Source organism: Oculina patagonica, chromosome 10, assembly GCF_052425735.1.
Source record: "Oculina patagonica isolate OP01 chromosome 10, crgOcupat, whole genome shotgun sequence".
NCBI classification, from domain to species: domain Eukaryota; kingdom Metazoa; phylum Cnidaria; class Anthozoa; order Scleractinia; family Oculinidae; genus Oculina; species Oculina patagonica.
Window position 1 is genome coordinate 7,107,410 of NC_135767.1, and position 21,017 is coordinate 7,128,426.

Below are 21,017 nucleotides of genomic sequence, written 5' to 3' on the forward strand. Positions count from 1 at the left end.
GTAGTTTATTAACAATGGACTCGCCTTTAGCTCCAAAAAGTCGTAGTAGCGACCTTTTCATACTGACGGCAGTACAAGGTCGCTAAAACTGAAAGAAGCGACTCTTGTTACTTTATAAACATTACGGTATACAATCCAAATATTGCATTGTTGATATTGCTTAAAACAGCTACCTCACAGAAGCCACATATTAAAATGTTGGCCTTGAAATATCAAGTTCAATGATCAATCTTTTTTTTTGGCTTTAACCCTTTCAACATCGGTTAACTTTTATTTTAGCATTTCCTTAGAGCCTGAAGGCTGTTTTGTAGACCACAAACAATGACACTACATAATGGCACGGCTCCACAAGAATTTGACCTTGTCATAAAATTAGTCAAACCAATATTAGTTAAGTCAGGAGAAAAAGTGTTGTTATGTTTTTGGCCAAAATGCCAGAATTAGCTTGCGTGTACAAGTCTACTAGAAAAAGGAGACATCTACACGCTGGCCAGAATCTTCCTAAAGAACGTTTTTATAACAATTTTCGCGAATGTTTACTACGACAATTTGCACAGAGAAAAATCTCTTCATTGAATTGTGAAAATATATATTTGTGTTCCTAAAAATCTGCTTATACATCATAGTTATTTGTGTTGGACCTACTATTCTATATCTTTGGCTTGCTTTTGTCGTTTGTCTCTGTCTTTTTCAAGCCACCCTTTTTAAAATCACAGATGGAGCTTAGCAACGCGCCTCGTTCTGATGATTTCGGCGGTGGTGATGTCTTCTGAGCTGGGGCCTGGGTTGGAGGAGGCGGCGGCGGCGCGGGAGCTTGGGGAGGAGGTGGTACAGAAGATGCTGCTGGGAACAATTGGGAGAAGGATGTGTCAATCTTTAGTTAAAAATTCTTATGGTGAAATCAAATCGAGTTAATGGGACTGTCACGGAGATTTCACAAATTTTTGGTCTAAACTGTTCTGAAATTAGTGGAAGCAACCTAACCCATAAAAAACAATATCTTTGAACATCTAAAGGAAGATATAACCTTAATTTGTGGATAGAAATCAATCTACGGCTATATATATCGATTTTTCGAAGACCCGCGGAACCAGTTTGAAAACGTTTGCCTAAGGTTTTAAAATTGCAATCCGTTTCCATCCGCGCCATCCGCAGCCAATAATGCTAGTTAACAGTTTCAGTGCTCTAATATAGCAGTTTTTAATAAAAATGGACTATTATTTCTAGGTTTCATGCGACAGAAATATAAATTTTGGCTGTTCAAAAATCTGGTAAAATCTGTGACATAGTCCCTTTAAGGTACAGACAAGCTGTTACACGCACCAGGAGCTGGAGTCCCGCGGGACACGGGCGGAGGTGAAGATGGCGGCTTGGCTACACAAAGAGACAACAAAATACAGAAAGAACCATCAACAAAAATTCATTTAATTTTTTAGAGGGGGGAGGCGTGGTGCAAATGGAGGGAGGTCAAGTTCAAATTCAACTGACCCTCCCCTCTTATGATGCAGATTTTTTGTCGTCCCTCCCTTTTCATACCAATTCACTACCTTAAATATCCCTTAAAAGTGGGCAGAAATTTATTTGCCCCCCCCCCCCCCACTATTCCTTGCATAAAAATCAATTACCCTCCCCCTATTTGCAACCAGCCCCCTCCCCTCCATCTAAATAATGACTGGTCCCTAATTGGAGATTTATCCAGACCAAGGTGTAGCTACCTTCTTGTTACTAATTTTCGCGGGAACGTAATTTCGCGAAAATAGAACTGGCATATTTCGCGGGTCTTAAACTTCGCGATCTGGTCGAAAAAATATGTTTAGAGAAACTGAATTTCGCGAAAAGTGTCAGAATACTGACAAAGATAATTATGTAGTAAACTGACGGCAACGTTGATTAATCATTATGAATTAGATAGAAGGGTATTAAAGTTCGCGTCGTTATTTTTCGCGAGAACCTTTTTGCGCGGGTCTTTAATTTCGCGATTTTTTGAAAATCGCGAAAATCGCGAAAATTAAGTCCCGCGAAAATAAGTAACAATAAGGAATAATACAAACGCAAACAGAAAATTTTACAAAACTAAAGCTGGTTCCTGTGAAACCCACAATGAGATATTTCTGCCACGCTCACAAGGTCCAAGAAGGGAAAAAACCGGCCATCTATGGCTGTGACTCTCAGGCGTTACTTTTTGGGAAGTGTCTACTGAGTTACGTTCTTTTGTAATAATCACCTTCGAAGCCAATTTGGAATGTCACACAACGCTTCTCACAGGAGCGTTCCGTGACGATCCAAATACCGGATATTTGTTCGCTCGTCACGCAATCTTTATTCGCCAACGGCAAAATTCCGTGACAAGTGAAATAAATGCCAATGTGACGAGGAAATTTTTTAGTGGCCTCTACCTGTCTTTGCGTAGTTTATGTACTGGAGTAATAATGTAGTCTGTTAGTTTTCTGTAAAGGAAAATGCATAGCATCGAAAATCCTCGAACATATTGTACACAGCCATGTGATGAAACATTTTGATCATTATAACATACTATCAGACTGTCAGCATGGCTTCAGATCAAAAAGATCTACAGAACTTCAATTAATACTTACTATTCATGACATTGCAAGTTCTCTACAACAAAACAAATCTATTCATGCTGCTGTGTTAGACATTTCGAAAGCCTTTGATAAAGTTCCACACCAACGCTTACTAATGAAGCTGGAGCGTTACGGTATCCATGGTAACCTTTTGTCCTGGATGGAATCCTTTCTCACTAAGAGGGTACAAACTGTCATCTGTGAGGGTGCAACATCTACCTCCTCCCCAGTGACCTCGGGTGTACCACAAGGGTCAGTATTAGGCCCACTGTTGTTCCTAACGTACATAAACGACCTGCCAAACGGTCTAACCTCTACAGTTAAGCTGTTTGCCGATGACACCCTTTTATACGGTGTGGTGGTTGAGGACTCAGATTGCGACAATCTCCAAGACGACCTCAATAAATTAGAAATCTGGCAAAACGAGTGGCAAATGGAATTTAACCCTTCTAAATGCAACATCATCTGCATTTCAAATAAGCAAAGTCCTCCTCAACGGTCATATACTTTCTGTGGGTCCAAACTTGAGCAAGTTGACTCTGCATCGTACCTAGGAATTACTGTTAACAGTAAACTAAAGTGGTCTGAACATATCTCATCTATCTCAAGCAAGGCAAGTCGGTCCTTGGGGCTGATCAAGAGAAATCTCTGGAACTGCCCCAGGAAAGTACGCGAAACGGCCTATACCAGCATCGTCCGACCCAAATTGGAGTACGCAAGTGCCTCGTGGGACCCACACCACAAAAAAGACATTTCTACCCTGGAGAGAGTTCAAAGAAAAGCTGCCCGTTTTTGCCTTCAAAACTTCAACAAAACAGCTAGCGTGACAGACATGTTATCTGATTTGAAATGGGACACGCTAGAGACAAGACGAAAGAAAAACAGACTGACTCTAATGTACAAACTTAGTCATAACCTAGTAGACATAACTACGGAAAATCACTTAATACCAAACAGTGAAAAAAGAACACGCAATAGCCATGCTTTTAAGTATAGGATGCCAAAAGTTTCTAAGGACGTTTTTAAGTTTTCTTTTTTTCCTAGATCAATAACAGAATGGAACTTACTGCCAGCTGACTTAGTTAATTGCAAGTCATTATCGAATTTTAAATTAAATTTAGGGAAGCATGTAAACAAGTAAATTGTAACTAAGTATTTTTATATCCTATTTATACATGTACATTTTGTTTTTGTTATTTTGTACTCTTATAGTTGATGTGATGTCTTAAACGATGTTATCAACTTAATAAATGTAGATGTAGATGTAGAAACGATAGCCGTGCACCAAAAACGCCCTAGGTACCACACCCCTATATATTTCAATATCGTAGGATGGGACAAGTAAATAATTTTGGTACATAATTTTGTCCAATTAATACTCGAAGTCCTGCCGGATTCTGTCTTAACATTCGGGAGTTTAGCGGCTCGCCATCTCACCATTTTAGGGAGGACGGAACAGCCTATTTAACACAGGGTTCGTACACTTTTTCAGGCCAAAAATTCAAGGACTTTTCAAGGACTTTCCAGGACCCTTCTTGGAAATTTCAAGGACTTTTTTTCATGAAATTTACCCCAAATCAACGGTTGATGTGTTTGCTGAAGAACTAAAAAAATCGCTTATTTTGGTGGCCTTCTCATTGCCTTGAAGCCTTTTGACGTTCAATAAAAAATCAAGGACTTTCAAGGATCGAAAACCAATTTCAAGGCCTTGAATTTTTATTTTGAGATTCTAGGACTTTCAAGGCGCGTGCGAACCCTGTTACTAGATTTTCTTGATGTTGCATTGCTTACTGGTTGACAAAAATGCGAAAAAAATAAAAATAAACAGATTATTACCTGATAATTGAGACATGTCTGATAATGAAGACTCCTTCTGCAACTGCGAGGAAACGAAGAAAAAAACTACTCACTATGCGGGGGGTGGAAAGGGGACGGCGGAACTCAAACAAAGAAAATAAGCAAGCAAACCCACATTGTATTTATAGTGACTCTACAACCTAAAATTATCACGACTTCAAATCTTTGTGAAGCCTGATTTTCTTCTTTTATTTTCAGGTTGCTTTGCAAGTGCATATGTTACATTACACAACTATAAACATCTCTTTCTAATTAATTATTTGGCAGGCATTACACATTAACATTAACTTGATTATGCGTTATAAAGAGAAATTGTGTCATTTGAATTTTACTGACAATGTTCAGTTAAGTTTCTATTACAGAGCTGTAAAACTAAGCGTTCACATGTATTCGTCCATGCATAGCTAATATGTATGTTTTAATTCACATGGAATCACAAATGTTGTTGCATTTTCACTTTTTGACAATGGACCAATGCAATTAAACATCAATAAATGGACAGACACATAAGAAACGAACGCCACATTCTTAGGGTTGTCAAAATAAGCCGGCAACCAGCGCATTTCACCGGTTATTCCGAATACTGTGCTGGCTACTCGGAATATTAGTAGGTCAGTTCTGAGTGTGTGTTATCGAGTTCTGAGTGTTTCATAGCCCCCTACTTTTTGGATTGAACCTGCTACTCAAAAACCCACTGACAACCCTGCATTCTGGAATATAGACTTGGTTAAGATGGCGGCGATATTGGAGCTCCTTAGCTTAACAACATAAGCAAAGGAATTATTTAACTAGGGAAAGAAATTCAATTGTCTAGGATCACCAAAATATAGCCACCGATACGTTGTCATGATGTGAACATACTCTGTTCACGTGAACGAAAGGAAGCTACTGCGTTTTCGTAGGTAAACCTCGTTGTTAAACAAGTTACCGTAAACAAACTTTTCACTCTTAGTTTCTGGTATTGCACACAGACCCATCGCAAAAAGCGAAAATGAGGTTTAAGATTAACGATTAAGATAAGAATCAGTTGGGATATCCTATACTTCTACTGTTCAGGATTCTACTTAAAAAAAATGATCTCAATTTCCTCCCACTGTACTGAACAGTTAGTTTATGTACGCGATTCATTCCCACTAAAAAAGAGCTCCTGCATGCGTTGCGTGCCTATAATATGATGTCAGGTCTTATTTGCCTGTCCTCAATCTTAATGTCCACAAAAAAAGAAAAAAAAATAGCCAATTAAGAAGCGGCAAAAAATCGCAGTTCTTGTTAAACAGGTAATGGTGGTGTAAAGTGTGATTGGCTTTGACAGCTGTTGCAGAACTGAGCCAAAAGGGAATGGAAAAAAAGATCAAGTTATCTCCACCTTCTTAGCAGATTTCTTCCTCTTCTTCTTTTCTTCCTCTGACATGTGATGAGCATGCGCTTTCGATGCTCTACGGAACTGCCGCAGCTGGTAAAAAGAGAAGGAAACATATGTTTATGAATTAATTATAACCAAGAATGGATTTGACAAACTTTGTTTGGACTTCTTTTGCACAATACTGTACTTTTTTTTTTTCTGTATCTGATCTCTTTAGTAGAAATACTCCTAGTTGGTTCTTGCTACTAAAACCCAGATAAGCTCCTGACCAGCAGTATGCGACATTTGGACCCATACAGACTTTTAAAACGTTTTTTGCTATATCAATGTAAAAAAAATTGTGATAAACTGGGTATGAAGCCAGAGTGTTAAGATAAAGTTGGAAGAGGCTAAGAACAGTCGAGAATCCATAGCATGAAGTGACTAGGAGAATTGCTACTCCACCTGGATGGGATGTTAGTCCATCTCAGGGTTACCCCCCAGCAGTAAATTTGCCGGTACCCATTTATACACCTGTTTGGAGAGAAGCGCTATGAGAGTAAAGAGTCTCGCCCAAGAACACGACACAATGAGCCAGCAAGGGCTCGAACCTGGACCCCTTGATTCAAAAGACTAGTGCACTAAGCATTATGCCACTGTACCTTTGAAAAACAGGTATTAACAGGTTATTTCTAGCTTATCTTCTTACCATTTTTTGATCCTCCTTGAGTTTAGACTCGGCGCGTTCTTTGGCTGTTCTAATGGCTTCTTTTAATTTACTTGAAATCTATAAGCAACAGAACTAGAACGTTATTACAAGCGGAAAGATTCCATGAGCGAACGTTTGTAGATGTAAGTATTTATTTACCCTACGCCCCCCAGTTTGAAAATACAGAATAAACTCTGCACAGTGTTGCTGAATTTTCTCAAACAAATTGTTGCGAAATGAAAGTCTATAAATGTTTAAGAAGAAAACGTAAGCCAATTTCCGCGCCAAAAAAAACACGCCTCTTCTCCAACAACAGTTCACCTTCAAAACAATTCCAAAGGGATTAATTGCGAGGGTATTTTCGTCAAATTCACAGCAGGAGAAAGGGAGGAGAGTATTTTAGTTGAGACAATAGGAAATGTTAACTACCTTATTATAGGAAATTAACGATACATGTTATTAACGCGAATTTCAAAAATTCGCGTTAATTTTATTGACGTTAACTTTTTTACTTTTAGGATTTAACCAGAACTTTTTTTAAAATTCGCGTTAATTTTATTACGCGTAACTTTTGTTTGCGTTGTTAAAATGTTTCGTTTTATTCCTATAATAAGGTAAACAATTTTATTTTCAAACCATTTACATTCAGGTTGATAAGTACAAAACCACATCAGCATTGATGTAATGCATTTTGACTCGCTGAAAATTTTGTTCGCGTCAAGAAATTAAACCGAATTTTGATTACGCCAAAATATGAACCACGGCTAGAACAATCTCGCCCGAAGAAAACATAGGTATACAGGTTAATGCCGATTTGTAACACCCCCCCCCCCCTCCCCTCCTGACAACTCGAACCAAAAGTCGATTCCCTTTGATTTGCTTCACTAAGTCGGACACTGCCATTTTACCCCCGATTTCAAGAACCAATTTTCGTTTTCCTTGGAGGTTTGAGAGATCGGGATTCCACTGTATGTATTTCCTTTTGTATGGTTTCGTATGCTTATGCATTACAAATAGTGCAAATAAACTTAACAAGAAACCCACAACCCATCATGGGTTTCTGCTTGGGCTAAATTACATGTAAATCTGACTGAAACAGTCATAAAATTCACCTTAAGTTGAGGCTTGTCTGTAGAAGGGAGGTCTATGGCTGTGAAAAATCTGCAAAAACAAAATGACGATTTAAAGAAATAAGTAGTATTTAATATTAAGGAGTAGAAGAATTCTTTTATCAGTATGATTCCCAGAGGTTGTAAGACTCAGTGGATCTGGCCTAAAAAATACAAAGCTCCATGCTTACGATACAAGGACACTAGTTCAGTTTCGTTCATTTTGAGAGTCCCCATCTAAAGGGGGGGGGGGGGTGGGGGTTACATGTCAGACCTAGCCAGTAACATGTATTTGAATTGGAAGCCATATTTTGAACAATTCTATGGCCTATGGCTGTCAACACTGGCACTGGCTTTCATTAGAAATGTACAATGTTGTCTCCGAATAAAGAAATTTATGAAAAAAAAAAAAACAGCAATGAATATTAGTTTAGCATGTACTTACGGGTTAGCAAGAAGATCAGAAACAGACGGAAGACCTGTCTTGTTACACGCTTCATCGTTCAAAATGGACAACAAAACTGACCCTGTAGGTTGAAACATTACCAACAGAGATTACCAAAAGAAACCATAAACTGTTCTCAGACTGCAACGAGTTGCACATTTATTAGATGCTTACTTTTCACTATCTTTTACCAAAATTAAAGTGGAAACACTATAGGGTGATTTTCGATTGAGTGACTTAAAACCAAAACCAAAATCATCACTATGGCCAATCACAAAGGACACAGACAATCCAGTGAACCAAACTTGAGGCTAACGCATGTAGCCGGCACAGGCGCGGGAAAACGTGTGAGTGAGTCACGATTGCTTTTGGTTTTACTTCATATTGGTTGAGAAAGGGGTGGGAATTATATAAACCAATCCCTAAGTTTAGCATGCAAACGTGAGCTACACTATAGTAGCATTGAAGAAGCTCAGAAAATTACACGCAGTGATATGCTTATTTTGATTTGTCTTCTGATAAGGACAACCTTGTTGTCAGCGCCCTCTCTCTTTCTCCCTCGCCTCACCGTGATGTCATGGCAACCGAAGAGGCTGGTGTCCTGTTAGTAGACTTTTAGTAAACTGTCGGCCAACTGTTGGCCGACAGTTTACTGACAGTCTTGTATGTTAGGTTTTATCCATAATTGCTCAAAAGAGGGTGTTCACAAGATTCATGTTAATAAATTAGCGTCACTTACTGAGTTGCAATGGACAGTTAGGAGGGACATCATGCAGTGTACTGCTGCGTAATGGTTCACCAAAAGCCATCTCATATAACACGTGAGCAAAACAGTAAACATCCTCAGCTTCCTTTTCCTAGAAAGAGAAAAGATAATCCATCTTCTATGGCATACAGTGATTTGGAGCATTGCCACGTAAATTATTAACGTTGTGCTTCCTCGAGATGGGGGGTAAGTGAACTTTATCACGTAACTTTTCTTCCAGGTTTCAAGGCCCGGCCAAAGGGACGCTGTTGCGCACAACATAATGCACACGTTTGGCCACCCTGTTGCATCATTTTGCAACACGTTGGATGATGTTCGAACACGTTTGAGAATGGTCAAACTTTTCTTGCAACATTTCTGGATGTTGTGTAATGTTGTACTCGTTTGGCCATGTTTGCGCAAATGAAAGATTGTTGCACCAGAGCATGCACTAGTTTGATTTGCTTTTTCAAACGTGTGCATCATGTTGTCCAGAACAATGCTGCGCTATGTTGCGTTGAAATGTTGTAAGTACATAGCCCCGAAATCAACTGTCACATGTATCTTTGACACAAACAATTTCTTCAATAAAAGTACCTGTAGTTTTTTCATGGGAACATAGCGATGTCTGTGAATGGATGGAATACCCATCAAACCACTCTCAACTTCTAGTAATCTAAAATTGTAGGGGGAAATTGAGAAAATATGTTACTTCTCAACGGTTTAAAATGTACAGTAACTTCTTGCTGAGATATTTCCAAGTGAATGGTACTACATTAAGTCAGCCATAAAAAAGGATCAATTGATGTATACAAAAAAAAAAAAAACAAATTCAGCTGCCATGTAAGATGGCAAACTGATGGAGGCAGCGTGGTCGAGTGGTTTATAAGGGCAATGGACTTGAAACCCGGAGCTCCTGGTTCAAGTCCCGTTCTGACCGCCGCCTGGAGTCGTTTCTTGGCAGACCCTAGTTCAACTCCTCAGTCATACTAATGGTTTGTAAAAAGCCCTCTGGTCATTATGTTTATTTAATATTTGTTTCGTTTCAGGTTGAGTGGCAATTAAGCCTGAGAACTACAGTAGTTTGGGGTAGCTAAGTGCACTGACCACTATAAACAACAACATTTATTTTTATTTAAACGTTCCAAAATAACTTTTAAGGTTCTAGTATAAAAAATAATCATTACATGTACCATGTAACCAGGGTTTAGAAGACATACCTACAAACATTTCCTTCCACAACAATATTTCCTGTATGTAAATGACCTGCAAAGAATGAAACTGCTATAAATGTTCTGATCTGCAATTCAGATAAATATAGGGCAGATAAATTAAAAGCCAAAATGTGCAGTGCAGTGACTTCCCTCATATTAGTACAAGTACGAGCGGCAAAAAACTCTGACTATATTTTTTAAGTCCAAATGAAGACTTTGTTCAGTCAGGGTTCGAGCCTAGTGGTCCATCAAACTTGAGCGTATCCCAGTTTCTGTGGCATGAAGGGGCTTCTGGGGAGAGGAGTATTTCTATCCCCTCCCCACCAGTCCCAATGATGGGATGCTAGTCCATTACAGGGTTATACCCACAGCAATAAATAATTTGTCATTCCCAATTTATACACCTGAGTGGAGACAGACACAAACAGGACGAACACGACACAGTGACCCTGCCCAGGGTTGAACCCCAATCACTCAACCAGGAGTCCAGCACACTAACTGTTAGTTCACTGTGCATCCCACAATGTTTAAGGTTTACTTTTCAAGATTTGACAAACGAACACTAGTACAATAATTATTTTTAATTAATTTTAATAATTATATAAAAAATAAATCATTTTGTGGCACCTGTGGATAGGCAATGTTAACATTCACTGGTACAGAAGAAAGAAAAACTGTGTAATATTGAGCACTAACAGTAACAAAATGCTAAAACTAACACTATTAGCAGTTTAATCTTTTTTAGATATCCAATTAATAAAAGAGTATTTTTTTAAATTGAATTCCATTAGTACATACACTTACAGTTACTACCATGTACACTAACTTACAATTCCATACATTTACTTTACTTAAATAAGTTCTATATATACATGTATCTACACACTCGTTTACATGCTTACACTTACGCTACTCTTACATGGATACCAAAACAAAAACAGAAAGATGAAAAAAAAAAAGAGTATGCCCCCTGACAACACTTACCATAGGGAATCCCTTTCTCATGTAAAAATTTTAATGCCTGAAAAATACAGAACTGAACATTTAAAAAAAAAATACAGAACATGAATGAACTGGTTATGAGGTGACCGAGCCCTGACAAATTCTCTTGGTCCACCAAAAACTAGCTTGACAAGGCCTGACAAGACATTGCCAGACAAGGCCCAATCATGTCATAGACTTGTCTGTATTCACCGCACACTATATAGCCCATTCTCGACTCCAGATCTTTCCTCTTTTGCGCATGACTGATGGTGAGAAGAGCTCTGGGCAACCCTTGGGCAGAGCCTATTCTGATTTGAAGTTCATTGAAACAATGAAAACACTTCTGATTGGTCAATTTGTAACGCGCCAAAATTTGAACGGGCGTCGGGGTGGTTGTCCTGGCCCCTGGGGAATTGAATGTCTGTGCTTTATGCAAATCAAAGATTGTGCACGCAATCGTAATATGTGCTGTTTTTGGATGTATTTTTGTTTGAAGATGACATCAACAGTCTCGGAGCAATTCTTTTTCACTAAAATAAGCATGTTTTTAATGTATAACGATGTTTAACAACAGAGAATCGTCCAAAAACAGCACTAATTACAATTACGTGACACGACCTGAATTTGCATAAAACCGCAGACATGTCTAGTCTCTGGTGAATTAATGTAACGGTTGAATGACTTTTTTAATTATTCAGTTGTTGAACATTTTAAAATTAAATATACATTTATAAGAACTACCTTGCTGATTTTGACTATACTCACTGGGCATTTACACGAGCTAAAGCTGTAACATTAATTTTTGCTGAAATTTTCAACAAAATACAACTGCTAGTAATCGTTCCAAGGGCGGTTTTTTGTCTCTGGAATGTGGAGCGTGCGCAATAGAGTCATCATAGCCAGATTTTGGCTACGCTTGCGTGGAGTTTCCCAGAGCTCTTGTCGCCGTCAGTCATGTGAAAAAGACAATAGCTCTGGGGTCGAGAATGTATATAGCCGACAAGTGAAGATTTTCTTACCGCTAGCAAAAAATCGGCAGGTGTGTGGCAGGCTTTAGGTACAGCAATGTCAGTATAGAAATTTAACTCTGGCTTACCTCTAAGATCTGCCTTCCAAACAGCTGAATGTTTTGTTCAGGAAAAACAACTCTAGTCTTTGGATTTCCATATTTCTTAAGTTGATTCAGTTTTGGTTTGGCCTGAAATATTAAATTTAAACATTTAATTCAATGAAAGAAGCCTTCTTACATCAGCAGATACTGTAATACTATGTACACTGAACAATGTACATGTACATGTACATGTATGTCTAAAACTAATACTTAATTAAATCTGTTTAATATCGTTGATAATAATTTTATACCCAACTGAAATTACATCTTTTGTTTATCAGACTCTTCAGTCTATAATTATCTTGAACCACCCACCAGGTCAAAACTAAAGGCCTGGCTAAACTAGAAAAATTTGTTGCAGAAACATTGTTCCTTGTCATATTTCCTAGGAGTTAAATAATAATACTTTTTTTAATAATAATTTTATTTAGCTCATATAAATGTGTACAATTGGTTTTCATATTCTTAATTAAATAGAATAAGCAGTAAGCAAGGAAAATGTTTTGCTGCCCTGGTGGCTAAATGGGGAAACAATGCCCTGGGAACTTGTAATTAAAAGTGTTACACCTGTAGTTGCATAATGCGTGAGCGTGCTGTTGCTATGAAACAATCTTATGAACAGCACTGAAAACTAGTCAACGTTGCTTCCACAGTGGCTAAACTGGGCAACATATGTTTTGGAAGTAAAATTTGTGTATGGAAAGTAAATTAAAATGGTTTTGACCTGAATAACATTATCTTGTTTCCAGAGGCAAAACTTGTTTCTGCAACAAATGTTTTCCCAATAGCTAAACTGGGAAACATTTGCCTCCGCAACAATGTTTTTTAGTTTAGCCAGACCGTAAAGAAGCTAATTGTACATAGTTACGTGTACATTAATAAAATCAGCAGTGTGAAGTCTGGTTTCCAAAATATGATGGTAAGAAACCCTACTTAGCAATAAATTGGAAGTTAAGAAGGGCGTCCCTGTTAACCAAAGAGTAAGGGCCTGTTTATATGGAGGAGAGTTGTCACTGTTAGGAGGGCTACCCTCTCCCCCGAGCTATCTTTTGCCAAGCGTTTATATGAAAAAGTTGTCCCTGTTGACCGGGCCAAAACTTGGCCCTCTCGGTTCAAAAGATTGGCGAGAGTTGTTTTGAAACATCTATTATGTCTGCCTTTTTTAAATAAGGAACGCTAAAACATCGACCACGGCCATTTTTTGGACAAATTTACCGCCGACTTCGATTTCAATGTATCTGCAATTTTGTTTTGGTCAACTGCAGCGTTTGCACATGCTCTGTATGTGTCAACTTGTCCCCGGTAGGCGAGGCCAAAATAACCAAACTGTTTATACGGAAAAAAGTTGGCTCGCTCCCCAGGGTCACCCTACCTTCAAAGCGAGTGACCCTCCACCCAGGGTCACCCTGCCCCCCGAGCCAACTTTGCAATTTCTCATATAAACAGTTTGCAGCTATTTATAAAGAAACGTATGAAAAGCTCTCTCGCCCGGGGTGGCTCGGTATGGAGGGTAACCCTCGTACCAGGGACAACTCTCCTCCATATAAACAGGCCCTAACTACACCTGTACATGTAAATGTACAATGAAATCAATTTAATTAAAATCCTGTATTTTCAGTCATAATAATGGATAACAGCAGATGGCAGGGGAGGGTAAGTAAGGATGGTGGAGGGGGGTTCAGATTAAGGTAGAGGAGGTGCCTTCATTTTAATTTTCCACAACCTAGTTTAAAAAACAATTAACCTAAATTGAAAAAACATAACCTTGGTTGAAAATGGCCTGAAGTTAATTTTGACCTGCAACACCTTTATACCTATCCAAATTACTGATTTTGGTTGGGGGTGGGCCACTATGTTTTTGTGCCACTCCAGGGGTGGGCTGCCCCAATTTTTCCAATAATGTGGGGGTGGCCAGTGAAAACCAGTCTTTAAAAATTTTTTTATCCCTAATAAGCAAGTCATGCCAAAAAAAAATTATGATACACCATACAATGTACAGTCCGACCTCTATTAAGCGGCCACCCTGGGGACTTTGAAAAGTGGCCGCTTAATAGAGGTTGGCCGCTTTATAGAGGTACAATATAAATTGGATAGAAAAGGGCAGTAAACATGATTTTATTGACTCTATATAGCAAAATGCTTTTAAAAAGTGAACATATATGAAGATAAATCCAAAATTCATTGTAACAAAACATCAAGTGCATTTCCAGCACATGCATAGTTCTAGCTCTAACACAGAGTGCACGTAGTTGAAATGTACAGTATTTTTTCGGGGTGATAATGTACAGAAAAATAATGCAAAACATCGTTGACAAGTTTCTTAGGCCTAAGTTTTGCATCAACAGTTAGTATGGCAAAAAATTTAGCTCAGAATATTTCACAGACGATATATATCATCTGTCACCATTTTGCTTGGAAAGATAATTTACTGGCCGCTTAATGGAGGTAAAAAACCATATATTAATAATACACTTGCGACAGCTAAAATGTGGCCGTTGGATAGAGGCTTCAAAATACAGCAGTTTAGTGACGAATAAATCAGGACTTTGGAAAGTGGCTGCTTTATGGAGGGTGGCCACTTAATAGAGGTCGGTAATTATAATTATTATATGGCTACAATAGTACGCGCGCTCTGATTGGCTGCTGAGCGGGCATTATTTTCTTGTAATGACCGGGCATTATGAAAATTTTTCTCGGCTGGACGGTTTTTTGAGTTGTGAGTAAAAGCTACTAGCAAGGGGGCAAAAACAACAAAAAATGCCGACAAAATAAAACTATCTTTTCAATAACTGAAAGAAAAATATAAGCATACTGATACTTCTTTAGTATGAGCGACGAAGAGAGCCACAGAGAGCGAGTTTTACCTCCAGTGTTTTTTCCCTTGATTATACTCTTTTTTTGAATAGTGCTTAAAGGCCATATAATAAATAACTTATTAACCTCGTCCGTTCGGTCATTACAGGGGAATCTCAGACCTCGACCTTGATGTATTGACCTCGCTGTCGCTCGGTCAATACGTCAAGGCCTCGGTCTGAGATTCCCCTGTAATGACCTCACTCTCGGTTAATAAGTAGTATGTAATCCACCTACACAATGACTCATGAGAAACAATTATAATTAAAATAAAATCTTGCAACAGGATACAGTAACATAATTTGAATTTTGTACAGTTGTGTACCTTACAAAGACAATCTCTTAGTGTTCCATTTGGAAGGAAATTCCGTACAATTATGACTCCTTCTGAATTGCATGTGGTAAATGAAGGTGGACTTATATAAGGATGCTGAAAACAAGAGAAAGCATAGTGAATAATAAAGATGGTAAATTTTAAGCATAAAACAGTTCATGAAAAAATAATTAGTCATTTGATTACAGCAACAAAAATGTTCTTTTGACATTACCACAAAAATGCATTCACTTGGAAACTAATGCAACTTTGTATACATGGATAAAATTGTAAATAATAAATGAGGTTAAATATGTTATTTAATGAGGTTAAATATTTATTTAACTTAGTTAACGACTAGGAGCTAATTGTGGCTGTTCTGTAGTTGTCTGGCATTAGCTTGGCATTAGCGTGGCGGTGGCGTGGCTTGGCGTTTATTATTGTACATTTGCGGGCTGGCAATTTCCTATGCATGGCGTTTACTTCTGGTCAAAGCGCTGCGGGCAACTTCCGGCGCTCTTTAGTGATCAGCGGTTACCTGCCGCGTTCTTATGCGTGCGCCGTTGCACGTGCTAGTAGTTTTCACTGAGTCGCGTAGCTTCACTGAGTTTAGTGCTCGAGGCGTTCTGGCTTACTTCGAATATATATTTTTTCCCCACTGAATTTCATTCAGTGTGACGGGTGCTGGGATGGGGCTGGGTGTGGCGGGCGGGGCTCGTGGCTGGGTTGTGGCTAGAGCAGGCTTTCGGGGTGTTCTTGCTACCTGGGTTTGGGGTCGGCAGCTCCAGCCCCCAGGTTCCTTGGCATCCAACCTCTATGTGTGACACAGGCGTTAATTCACAATAATATTACAAACTACATGGCTGTGCATGTAGTAAAAATTATACAGATATGTACCTGTAAAGTGGTCATTAGTTTTAATATAGCTTCCATGTTCTCTTCCAAACAAAACTCGGGACCATAGTCTGTCTAAAAGATGCAAGAAGAATTAATTAAACGCTTACAGTAAAACTGGTATCACATTCATATTACACGTTATCTTGCTTAATAAAAAAAACACCACTGCATGTACATGTTCTAGCTGTCAAATATAATAAATACATGTAGTACATGTAGCGGTGAGCTGTTCTTTATTAGAAATGCATCAAGTAAAAATAGTTACCCAAGTAAGAATACTTCTGAAATCTTTCTTAGTAGGATCTGTAGGCTTAATTAAGAAGAACTGTTTCCTTAGCCGCCATCCTGAAACATGACAAAAATATAATGAACTGTTGCAGGGTATTGTAAAGAAAGTTTTTTTTTTTTTTCCAGGTTTCCCGTCAAGAAAGTTGGAACCATTGTGCAATAGCCTAAAGGCCTTTCTCAGTAATCCCCTTCATCTGCAAACAAAATAGTCCAAAAACTTGTCTTGTCTTTCCCGAGGGCAAACGGATGATCAGAATCCACTAGACTAGGCTACATGTATACATGTAAAACAGGACTTTCTTTGCATGCTTTGTTATTGTCCCTTAGCAAAGTTCAACTGTACAAAAAAAATTAATTAAAAGAACACGCATTTGCCTTTGCCGCAAAGGTCAATTCAATCTACTTAAGCTCAGTCATAAAAAAAGTGGGAAATTCTCCCATACTGGTTATTAAGGCCTTAGTCCTATAATTAAGTTATCTAAAGTCCTGATTTAGAAAATTTTACTAGTGGTCGTTGATATTGCAAGAATACTGCACACTGGAAGGATATAAGTCAACATATTTTCAGAAATACATGCTCCGTGATTTTATCCTCAGAAGGACCAGATTTTGATTCACAAGGTTACACTTAATGGTACAAATTAATAGTAAACTCACCAATATCAGGCAGTGGTTCAACTATTTCCCAGTTTGGCACTGATCTTAAGAACATAGCTACATTTTGCATGGCTATCTCTATGGTGTAAAAATATTATTTATAAATAGATGTAAATAGCCAAGCCTAAAAGCAGAGCTCCCGGGTTATTTACTTCACCCTTTTTGTAAATCCAAATTTACTGACTAAAAAACAGAAAAAAATAGAGCAATTAATCCCACAATCCAATGTTAACCATTACTATCTCAGCGGTAAACTAAAAAAAACATTGGACGTCAATGAGTTCTATATGTGAGCCCGCGATATGGTCATGTGATACTGGTCTGCGGATACCTAGGTTTTGACAGCTGTCAATTGACCATGACATGGATGTCCAATATCAAAGATCTAAACTGACGTTAACCATATAACCTTAAACCTATTTCTGTAGAATGGCCGCCATGTTGGGGCAGCATCATCGCTAGGGCACACGAGCCCGTGAACCATGCCGCAAGCCATAATGACCAAGAAAAACCAAACGCATGGGTCTGTCAATTTTCTATGGGTATGGGGCTCTGCTCTGCAGCCTTTTGGGCAGCTGGGAGCTCCGCTAAAAAGTTATGATCACTAGCTTTATATATATTCAGTGTTAGTAGTAATTACATAAAAATGTAATCACATGATGTATCAATCAGTACATACATGTATGGATCCATGCAGATCAAGAGATTAACATGAAAGGTTACCTTGAAAGTCCCACGAGTAGTTGGCTGGGTCAAGGAATCTCTTTACAGAAATATGACGTGTTAAAATTGGGTGTGCCAATATGAAATTTATGTAATTCTGAAAGAAAAAAACCAATTAAAATTATTTTATAGACAATTTTGTTCAATTGATATGTGTAGTTTAAAATGTAAAAGTCAGTTCAAAAATATTTTGAACCAGTTTGATTTGTATTTTTCTTTGTTTCAGATTTATTACAAATCATAATCCTAAAAAAAGAAAAATCAAAATCAAACTTATTCTAGTATAAAATAATTTTGACCTGACACAGTTATAATCTGACATACAGGTATACTGATTTAGTTAGCAATAAAGAACATACATTAACTTTAGTTACTGGTAGTAGGATCTTGAAGCAACTTGAGAAGGAGAGAGCACAACAGAAACATGAGACATGCTTACATGTATGGCATATTACACGTACTAGTGTACTGTACCTGAAGACCTTGCTGCCGTTCTGCAATAAATGCAGCGTCCATATTACCAAATACCTTTTTTGGTGGCAGAGGAAGATCAATACCCGAGACCTGAATGAAGGACAAAAATCTGTAATGAGCATGTCCCTTACAATAATATGATTACCATGTATTGTGTAGAAACAGCACAACAAGTCCTGTAACCTTCAACAGAGATTTTGTTCTATTTTGATGAAAAACCAAAGGAAGCTGATACATTTGCACTTAATAACTTCTTCTTAATAAAGACATCCTAACCATAATTATGTGATATGTAATTATGGTAACTGGACTGAGTGGAGAGTACAATTCAGGGTGTTAAAAATTGAGTGAAATTGTAATCAAGTGTAAAGACAAGTACAATTTAATAATGGTAATAGGACTGAGTGAAGTCATGCCTGAGTGTGTAATTGGACTGCCACCGCTTTAGCTGGGAAGTAGCCAAAGCGGTGGCACGGAACAGGGAGTGTTGGGCAGAAAGCCTGATGGCCTTATGCGCCTACTGGCACAAGAGACTTGATGAATAGGACTGAGTGGAGTCATGCCTGTAAAATTGGACTGAGTACTGTCCAATTATACAGGCGTGACGTGTACACTGCCCAATTACAAGCATGACGCATACACTGTCCTATTGTAGTGCTCAAATTGGGCTGTCCATCGATAACCAATCACGCTAACTAAACTGTGTTCAGAGAACAAAACACTGTACCTCGAGGCTTGCCTGGAGAGTGACAAAATCACTATAACGATGTACAACCTTGGATAATAAAAATAATGATTAAAATTACAAATGTTTGACATTTAGGAAGCTGGGTTTTGGACAGCTTCTTGGTGTAGTCTACATGTCACTTGCAATTCATTAATGAGCAAAGAAAGAATAGCCAGAGGGGGGGAGGGGTTAGGATGCTATGGGGGTAGATCTAAAGTGGAAGATTTGAACACACTATGAGCCATGATCATGCATTACATCATACAGTTACATTACATGTACATGTAAATACAAGGCCTAGTCTGTAAATATTCTACAAAAAAAATTTCAATGGAGCATCCAATTCCAAGATGATAACTGTTTTGTTTTTTTTTTAAAAAAAATAATAATGACACAGTTCAATGGCAATGAATTTCTTGACTGTATGTGAAACATAGGGCCATTTATTTTGAAGGAAATTGGTAAATAAAAAGAGAAAGTTTGAGTTTGATTTCATTTTTCATCTTGAAAAAAACTTTTTGAACTTCCTTTTGATTCAATAGAAATGTAAATAACATTTTCAGAGTTCAATCTCATTCATATTCTTAGCTTCAGTCATTCCTTCTCATCCCTAATGAGATGAGTCACAAAATCATGTGAACCTTGCACCCTTGGCCTTTATGCCAGGGGAATCACCAATAAAATTTACTTAATGAAATTTTATCTATTCTCCCTATCAAGCCAGAATGAAACTTTCCACATTGTCTTCTGCCTCCCAACCCTCCCCCCTCCTCTTCCTCCACCTCCTCATCATCATCAACATCATCAAATCCATGCCCCCCCTCCCACCCATCCCTTAAGTGGACTAGTTAACACTTTGCTTTGCCAAAACTCAATGCATTTACACAGATTAAGACAATCTATCAAGGTGAAGATGGGTGAAAAAAGGGGGATCCTGTTTTTTTTGTTAGTCAGTCTGTCTGTCTGTCTGTCTGTCTGTCTGTTAGCCTCCTACGCAGACGTTCCTTTGGCTTGTCACGCCTTTCTCCCCCCCCCCCCCCACAAGAAACATGATGAGCCCAAACAACGCCTGTTTGTTTGTTTGTTTGCTTGTTTGTTTGTTTATTTTTCCTTGTTTGTCTTAATGGGGGTCGTGAATATTAAGGGAAGTTAAGGGGATGGAATATTCTCAGCCAACCCCCCTGCGCTTCTGATAAATGATAAAAAGCCCCTTGTCAGCTGCGAAAATGTGTTTTCAGGAAGCATGTACAAAACACAAAATTGAGACACAATTTGTGAATGGTTTCAATAATTTAGCAATCAGACAATCAAATTATTTTACCGTGTCCCTAATTCGTTTCAAACTCTGTAATTTATGTTGACCAGGTGAACTACGTGTAATTTTAATCTTGGCAATTCAAATCCCCAGGGCCTTAGATAGCCCGGGAATCCTATGACAAGAGAAGTTTACTTTCTACCACGCCGGGGCAAGATTTAGAATTACTGTACTGCAATTAATTACAGTAGCTCACATTTATATACGGCTAAACTAACCTGCCAAGAGTCATCATGGTTAATTCCCCGTTGAACCTTCATAATGTAATCCTATGACATAAACGCACAAAGAATATAAGACGCTTGGAGAATCTACGATTACATTATCCAGGCCGAGCAGAATTGATTGAATGACAGTGCATTTCAGTGGCGTGAAGCTAAAACAACCGTAAATACAAGAAGTTTTTCTCTTACAACATGCTCCTTCTTGGCAATACCCTCGATCGTGCACATCACTGGAGTAGTGTCATTAATGATGTTCTTGCCTCTCGGCACGACAGCCATTTTGAGACAAATTTTCACTGCAAAAAAACAGCTGAACCACGGAGCTACAATCTCGGCGATGACCACTTGATCGCACAGACGTTCCGCCTCCTAGGAGAAGCACTGGGCGCCAGTGTAACGGGCTCAAGTCAGCGGTGTATAGTAGAAAGATAAGCGCCAGAGCATGCGA

The 21,017-nt window shown here is 38.5% G+C and overlaps 1 protein-coding gene across 2 annotated transcripts; it reads right to left on the minus strand.

Annotated features, from left to right (window-relative positions):
* Window positions 1–257: 257 nt before the first annotated feature.
* Window positions 258–20,992, minus strand: LOC144628308 (PX domain-containing protein kinase-like protein). Of its 2 annotated transcripts, none has more exons than XM_078486396.1 (21): window positions 20,759–20,992; window positions 20,564–20,614; window positions 19,031–19,078; window positions 18,304–18,393; window positions 17,830–17,926; window positions 17,107–17,184; window positions 16,427–16,506; window positions 16,162–16,233; window positions 15,277–15,381; window positions 12,084–12,185; window positions 10,988–11,024; window positions 10,010–10,055; window positions 9,387–9,465; window positions 8,784–8,901; window positions 8,045–8,126; window positions 7,603–7,651; window positions 6,491–6,568; window positions 5,806–5,892; window positions 4,419–4,461; window positions 1,324–1,374; window positions 258–840 (listed from the first exon to the last, which is right to left on the minus strand). In XM_078486396.1, exons 1-21 carry the CDS (start codon window positions 20,846–20,848, stop codon window positions 650–652), a joined length of 1,674 nt encoding a protein of 557 aa, XP_078342522.1. In that variant the 5' UTR covers window positions 20,849–20,992; the 3' UTR covers window positions 258–649. The 2 variants fall into 2 exon arrangements, with proteins under 2 accessions (XP_078342522.1, XP_078342520.1); XM_078486394.1 differs by having other exon boundaries at window positions 258–843.
* Window positions 20,993–21,017: the final 25 nt, after the last annotated feature.